The following is a 7,479-nucleotide window of genomic DNA, read 5'->3' as shown; positions in this document are numbered from 1 at the left end:
GTCTCCGATTCTACATGGGACCCGAACGGGGCAGCCGGCCTGGACTTTTCCTACACGGCGCTTGACGCCCTGTCGCCGTCGGCTTGCCAAAATGGGCATATTGACATAAGTTTTGACATAGTAAATGAGACTTTGTATCACTTCGATGTTTAAGCGGAGAGCCGTATAGTATAATGAAAATAGCTTGTCTCTAACAAAATTTGTCTAGTTGACAGCACAAAAGCCCCCTGCCCCGCGTATTCTCATGCGACGTAGTTTCGATAGGGAGAAGTGTACACTCTACTTTCAATTCAAACATGCTTGTAGTGTTTCGCCACAAGAGGTCGCAGGCGGCTCAGTATGCCTGTCCAGTTTTCTACCACAAGTAGTACCATGTTATACGCTTGTACTGCCCAGAGCAGCGCGCTCGCTGGTACAATGCGAGGGTGGCCCAACCGTGCCATATACACCGCTTCCAAGGCCAGTCCGCCTGGCATGCTTGCAGGGTCCTGCCGGACACGCCATCGCCCAGGCCGCTAGCTGCCGTGCTCTGTGCGCCGACCGCAATCAAACTTTGTCTGGCTTTTTGCACGGCAGGGCTCGATGCAGACAACGCGCATGTACTCTGAGTGTTCCTGCAAGGCTAAAAGCTGCCGCGCCAGAATGGTATTACGTGTCTTTCCCCTAGGGCTCTGCGCGACCAGCGCACTCTTAGCCATCTTCACCGCTAGCTCCGTCACAGCTCAGACGCGGAGAGGTAACCTTAGGGTGTCAAATGGAGCAAATTGCGATTGCAGTATCGCAGTCGCATCAATCGCTTCTACTGCTACCATAAACGGCATCGATACCGACCGACAGTAAGACAGCCCGACATGTGTTCACTACGACTCAGGCTGTACTGCGTCCTTCTGCTATCAAGAGATTGAACCACTATTACCTGCTGGTTTTTACGGACGTACGAAAGCTCTGGCTTACCTTGACCGCACTCTGACGACGAATATCTAACGTCTCGTCAAGCAGCAACACGGTCCGTTTGCTTTCTATGCCCATCATTGCGAGTACTGTTTGCATCCTTTCCCACCCCGTCGAGAGTGTCACTTGCCGTTTCCAGCGTTGTTAGGTGTAGTGCGGAGTAGCCTTCGTGCCTGCACACGGCGTCGCCCGTAGCCAGTCGGCGCTTTATCAAGTCAAATCCATCAACTTACGTAGGATTCCTCCGAGGAGCTGCTGCCATAAATGAAGCATTCAATAGCGGAGGTATAGATGCTTTATGCATACACAAAGACACTATGTATCGACCAAATTTCCGTTCGATTCGCTCAGGGATTCTCAAAACAGCTGAGATTGAGCCGATCGCGGACGAATGGTCGATCCAGCAAGTCCACAGCGAACGCCCCCTCGCGCAGGAGGACCTTCAAGCTCTTTCCAATCGTCTTCCGAATGCTCGCAGTTAATGTCAATTACTGCTCGCCTCATCTGACATTGAGCATCTGTGGTCGAAGCGTATACCTCTGGTATGCAGTCAATAAACCCCTGGCTCGTCCATAAGCTTTTGGCCTTGGTCTTGAATTTTCCCAAAGCGTAGACTCGAAGATCATCGATGCCGAAATAACCCGCTGATTGGTACACTCGCACATCTCGTGTGAGTTTCTCATCATCTGTACGCTTGTTACTGTCCGAACAGCAGTCACTCGGTTCGAAACTTGCCTGGCAGTATTCAGTTTTATATCGGGGCTCGTCAGAGTAATTCCGTAGATGCATGTATCGAATTACTCTTGCATATGCTTGAACGCTCCCTTCGGAGAAACTGGATTCTCGTTGGAAAGGTAAGGACTCTGGGCAGCGAGAAAACTGCTATGGGCTTGGGATTCAATAAGAGTGGTAAAGAAGAAATGTGGAACGGTGTTGAAAGACTACTGGTATACGCAGACGAGTCTACATCAGAAAGGCGCGGCTGGCTCACGCTATTTATACTCGAAATAATGCCTTGCGATGTCTTCATGCTGATAGCTTGATCGCTACACTTTCACAGCAAGTTTTGAGATTGGGCATTAAAGGTCTCCGTAGTCTGCTACAGTATAGTCTTCCGTGCTTGTGCAACAAATGGCCCCGGACCTGCGCGTGCGCGTCGTCAACGTGACGGATCTCTTCGTCCTCGCGCCCGCGGCGCGCCAGACAAGTCCGTCTACTTCAACTACCACGGCTACGCGCAAGAACTGCAGACCTGCTGTTTGGATAGTGTAACACACATCGCGTGACGATCAGGGGCTACAATGAGGAAGTCAGCATCACGACGCCGGTTGACATGATGCTCGTTAACAGGCTGAGCCGCTTAGACATTGCAAAGTGGGCGCTGTAGCGCGCCGCAGAGTCCATAACCATGTGTGGCGTCCAAAATCAGATTCAAGAGCTGATTAAACGGTTGTACTACAGAGAAGGAGGCCGTGGCAGGCCATATCATCGACAATGGGGTTGGTGAGTATTGGAACAAGTGGGGGACTCCAATATAAGAGCGCAACTGACAGCATTGCAGATCCCGATGATTCATACCCAAAGAAAGCAGTTCTCCCGAGACTAGCGTAATCAAAGTCGACATAGTTGCGTCAGGTGTTTAGACTAATTATCAGCTTCATTGTTATTGATCAGAATCCGTGAGCTTCTCCGCAATTTTGGAGGATATTCATTAAGTCCGATTGCTTGATCAAATTTCTGAACTTTCTCCACAACCGTTGACGAACATTCGCATACTTGAGACGCTTCCCAACAATGCTTCCAACTACTAAAGAGCAGAAGAGGGCAATAAGTAAAGTTTCATCCTCATCCTTACTCACATTGGCATATTCGTATTACATACTTCCAAAAACGCAAGGGCCGCAGCCTTGAAAAAGGTCATGAAGTCGAAAAGCTGCCCGTCAATGTAAGCCTGCTGTAGTGCTGTATCAACTCCACAATACTCCCCGCTGCTTGTTTGCAAACAGTGTGTCCAATAGTGTGAAACAATATATTACCAACTGATTTTTCTGACATCATAGGGTACAAAAAAGGCAATTTCTTTGTGAACAAATATCGCATTGCTAGAGTTATTATCGTGTTGCTGTGCAATTATCGTGCACGTGCCATGATGAGATACGTGCGCAATATGGTCATATACTGTCTCGTATACTATCTCACACACTGTTTGCAAATGGCCATGGGAAGAGTCCCGATTAAAGCGATGGCGGCCGGTTCAAGTACATATGGTGTCAGCAGACACATGTTGCCAAAGTGATAATATGTGCTGAGACGAATTGTGAGCCAAACAAGACCAAAAGCCAAAGTGTGACTATGAAAACTTACTGGCCACATAGTATTAATGGTGTTTCAGTAGTGCAGCTGCTGGTATAGGCAAAAAATGATTCATACCATTGCAGACTGCCTTGATAGACCTTTACTGCCTGATCAAAAGTCTTTTCGGGACTAAAATGGGCCTTGTACACCCATTCTGTCAACTCGAATAGCCTGGCGGCGATGACCTTCGGGTAATTGGGCAGTAGACTGGGATCTCTCGTGAGAAATGCATCACCTGAGATGATTTGGCAATATATACCGGAGAAAGATGTGTTCAAGGAAATTCTCACCAATGATGGAGCCGGATAGGTTGGTCTTTGAGCTTGAGCTGTCTGTGCTGCTGTTATCTTGCAAAGGGGGCCTGGTTGCACCAAATTTGACGGCCAGCTCGTCCATGGTCTTGTTATAGTCTTGGATCAGAAATAGCAATCTCGCAAAAGCATACCGTTAGTCGAATTCTGGCGTGAAACATGACTGAACGGCTTTCCTTACCTGTTGAACGATACAGCAGCACAAGTAATATTCGCATGCGTCTGTCGAGGAGCCAAGACTGGTTCAGATTGATTGGCTGCCCATTGCTCGGCAATAGAAGCACCAAGATCACCGGCAAAGCCCAGGCCGTCGTTCATCTTGCCGCAGCCAAGACAGTACAGCGCCACTTTACCCAGCGCCTGGATATCTGCAATGCGCTGCGGTAAACCGGCCCCATTGTACAATGCAGCAATGGCCTTTTGCGCAAAAGAGTATCCGAGGTCCCCTCGCGGATTGGCGTTTGAGCGAGACGCTATGATAGCTGCCATCTTCTCTTGAGCCAACAGGGTTGCCAAGGCAAGGAGGGCATCTACCAGAGCTGTAGAGAAGTGTTGACTTGAGCCAGATTCGAAATCGCGGGTGAAATCTTCTTTGCTGATTGGGCAAACGAAAGGCAGTCCCTGACCAGCAGTACTGATTACTGATTGGTAACGGACTGATTGTAGGGATCTCTGCATGGTGTCCCCCAAGGATAATGAAATCGGCTGCGTCACGAAGGCCGGGAATGTAGTCTTTCTTGAGTTTGATGGACGCTCCGTCGTGGCAGAATGGCGGGTAAGGATTATGGCAACCTTTGAGAACGAGCCCTTCCCATCGCTGCGCTATAGCATCGGCGAATGCCTTGCGCAGTTTTTCAGCCACATCGGCGGATGAGAATCGTATCACTTGGCGGCATCCAATGTCGGCTTGGCCTAGGAGGCGATGGACAAGCCGTTCAAGCAGGCGTCTCTTTCGCCTATCGTAGCTCTGCCTGGCGCAGAAGGCATCATCCAGCAACACAATGTTGTGAAAAATATCATAAGGCGCTCACTCCTGGCGACGGGGGAGTCCCGAGCGGCTCCAATGTGCTGTCCAGCTCGTCAGACGTGACGGCGAATTTATAGAACGGCTCGATTCTGCCAACTTCATCATTCCACACCAATAGCTCGCCCTCTTGGACGACTTGTGGCACCTGTTCTAATGGTGGTGCGGGGTGCAAACTGAGGCTGCGAAGAAGCTAGTGACCTATTTGCCATTGCACACGGACGAAATTGTCCGACGCTGACTGCATGACAACTTGCCGTCAGCCTGCCGTCAGCCTGTCGCAACAGTATTGGGGTATGTACTATGGGCTCGCTAGCGTGTCGCCAGAGTGTCGTCGACTTGCACACATCGACGGGTGTGAAGCTGATTAGCGTCGACCTCTCAGTAGAGCGACCTCCTCCCCCTCATTCGATGGGTTAAAAGAATGTGAAAGGCGAGAGGAGGACAACCCCCTCATTTCCTCAGCAGAAGGATGTGCCCCATACCAAAGGCGCAGCATATGGTAGAAATTGCGGGTTACATCGATTTTGAGGGGACGATAATTCGCTGTTGTGTCAGCCCGTGGTGCGCTGACACGCGCGAGAGGTTGGTGGCCAATTGGTTCAATACTTGCTTGATTGAGGGCATAGAGGCAATGAGTCTAGCCCCCTTGGTAAAAACTATACTGTATGACTGTCTGCCAAATTCAGGAGCTTCAGGCACGGGTAAAGCGAGAAAGCTGCAATCGACAGTTTCTGAGTTTCATACATACTTCAACATGTAAGTCAAGCCTCAATCGAGATGTTGAGACACGGTCCATGTTAAAATAATGCAGGCATATTTGAAAGGTCGGACTGCCTAACCCTTAACCCGCAGCAACAGCAAAGCTAATGATAGGGTTGAGAAGAAGCAGCACCTCAAGTTGGCTGGAGATCAATGGTGATGTTATACTAGGTATGTCTGGCTTGCGGCACTGGCAATTAGGGGCGTCCATGTACTCGTGCCGCTGAGGCTGGCAATTGGTGTTCGTGCTATACTGCTATAGCACTGATAAAGAAATAATACGTTATCCGCATTTTGCTCAAAAAAAATTTTAAGCCTTGACGCATCAAACTTATCTCCAGGTTAAGAAAAGCTCCCACTTTCATTCGAATATTGACATACTTGACAACCAAGGCACCCCACCACGATTTTGGGTCCTCCTAACGAGGGCGCTAAGATGGCACGGAAGTAAAAAACTGACCTTGAATAATGCACGAGGCCGGGTGTTAGAATACAGCTTGTGCGTTGGGGTCTGCCGGGTATGTGGAGTAGCCCATGATAAGACATGGTCATGCAGCTGCATGTGTCAGTGTCTGCATTTGTCCCTTACTCTGCTTCGACACCGAAAAATGAGAGAGGAGACACATCAGCGAGGGAACAGGGAGAGACGACAGGGGTCTCAAGAGCAATGTTGACTTTAGTTGCCGCTCCCGTGTCATGGACTGCATGCTCACCCCAGCTTTCAGCGCCAGCCACAAGAAAGCAATCTTTTCCTTTTTACCGAGACAACGGTATAGTCGCTTACTCCCTACGACGAGCCGAGCAGACAGCGCAACATCCGGGCTGCGCATAGGACATCGAGCAAGGCCCAACACGAAATGCCAAACCCGCAGCTAGCCAGCTATCCGTGCGCATCAATAATACCAGCATGAGAAACGAGACAACGGCAAAAAGGCAGAGCAAAGCTGCTGTGGGCGGGGACTTGCCAAGGTTCTAGAGACTAGCCACCGGGACCCCGGGGTTGCTTCCGCTGTCTGTGTGCAAGACATCTCAAAAAAATATCGACTGGGTCGCAGCACGGGGAGCGTCCTCCCTGAGCCATCTTTGCCAACCCTAGGTAAGCATGTATCCAATAGCCACACTATATTGCTTTCTAATTATAATACTTGGATATTTCTTCTAGTGCCCATTTCATGGCAATGTAGAGGCCATGGAATTGTCACAGGGTATCATCTCGCGGCTCGTACATATTTAGTTAATTATTCCTCTTTTTTCTTTTTTCTTTTTTCTTTTTTTTGAGGGGGGTTCGTGTTAACAAGCTTCTTGCCGAGTTGGCGCTTTCTACTCGGCCTTTCTACTCGCCCTCTTTTGTCATCGTCCATTTTGTCGTGCGGGCTCTGGCCGTTCATGCTTGCTGCGTCGGTCCAATTGAGCTCAGCGCTCTATCCGTACACTAGCGCACGACGTAAAACAGGATGGTATGCTAAGCCTGGCTTGACTGTGACAATTGAATTTATCTTCCAGCGGTAGCCTTGCGCACACGTTGGTTGGCCTGGGATTGGTCTGTTGGAGTCATGCAAAAGGTACATCGAGCGAAGTACCTAAGAAGGGAAACTCTTGGGGACGGTGGCATTTTGGGGGCGCGGGTGGCAAGGATATATAATAAAAAATGTCCTCCCAGCAAATGTGCTGTCATCATGCTGGTAGATTGGACTGATCCGATAGGTCGGACGCCTAATGAAGGCGCAGGCGGACAAGGGTTGGCACAAGACAAGGGTTGGCACAAGACAAGACGGTGATGATGAAGGTTGCCAGATGCAGGCGATGCAGGATGTGGATGTTAAGGGTGAACACAAGTCTGCAGGAGGCAGCAGGCCGCAGTCGCAGGGACAAATGGCAAATGCCCCCCCGGGACCTGCCAGCTGCCACATCTGTCTGTTTGCATGCAAGGCTCGGGCCATGATCCTGTTGCTTTATTTGTTTGTTTAAAGCTGCAGCATTGCCGTTTTTCACATTCACAGCGCGGTGCACTGGTGGTGCCAAGAGAGTGAACAGCAGTTAAACATTCCAGCCATCATCATGGCGATTCTAGATAAT

At 49.8% G+C, this 7,479-nt stretch overlaps 1 protein-coding gene across 1 annotated transcript; it reads right to left on the bottom strand.

Annotated features, from left to right (window-relative positions):
- Nucleotides 1-2,621: 2,621 nt before the first annotated feature.
- On the bottom strand, nt 2,622-4,295 carry BBA_09574 (uncharacterized protein; the record flags this gene model as incomplete). Its single annotated transcript, XM_008604671.1, has 5 exons — nt 2,622-2,801; nt 2,834-2,942; nt 3,316-3,541; nt 3,597-3,736; nt 3,799-4,295. The coding sequence occupies 5 exons, from the start codon at nt 4,293-4,295 to the stop codon at nt 2,622-2,624; spliced, it is 1,152 nt and encodes a 383-aa protein (XP_008602893.1).
- Between the last annotated feature and the right edge of the window lie 3,184 nt (nt 4,296-7,479).

This window comes from Beauveria bassiana, assembly GCF_000280675.1.
Source record: "Beauveria bassiana ARSEF 2860 unplaced genomic scaffold BBA_S00058, whole genome shotgun sequence".
NCBI lineage: Eukaryota > Fungi > Ascomycota > Sordariomycetes > Hypocreales > Cordycipitaceae > Beauveria > Beauveria bassiana.
The sequence above is the reverse complement of the archived record's forward strand: the minus strand, read 5'-3'. Positions and strand labels throughout refer to the sequence as shown.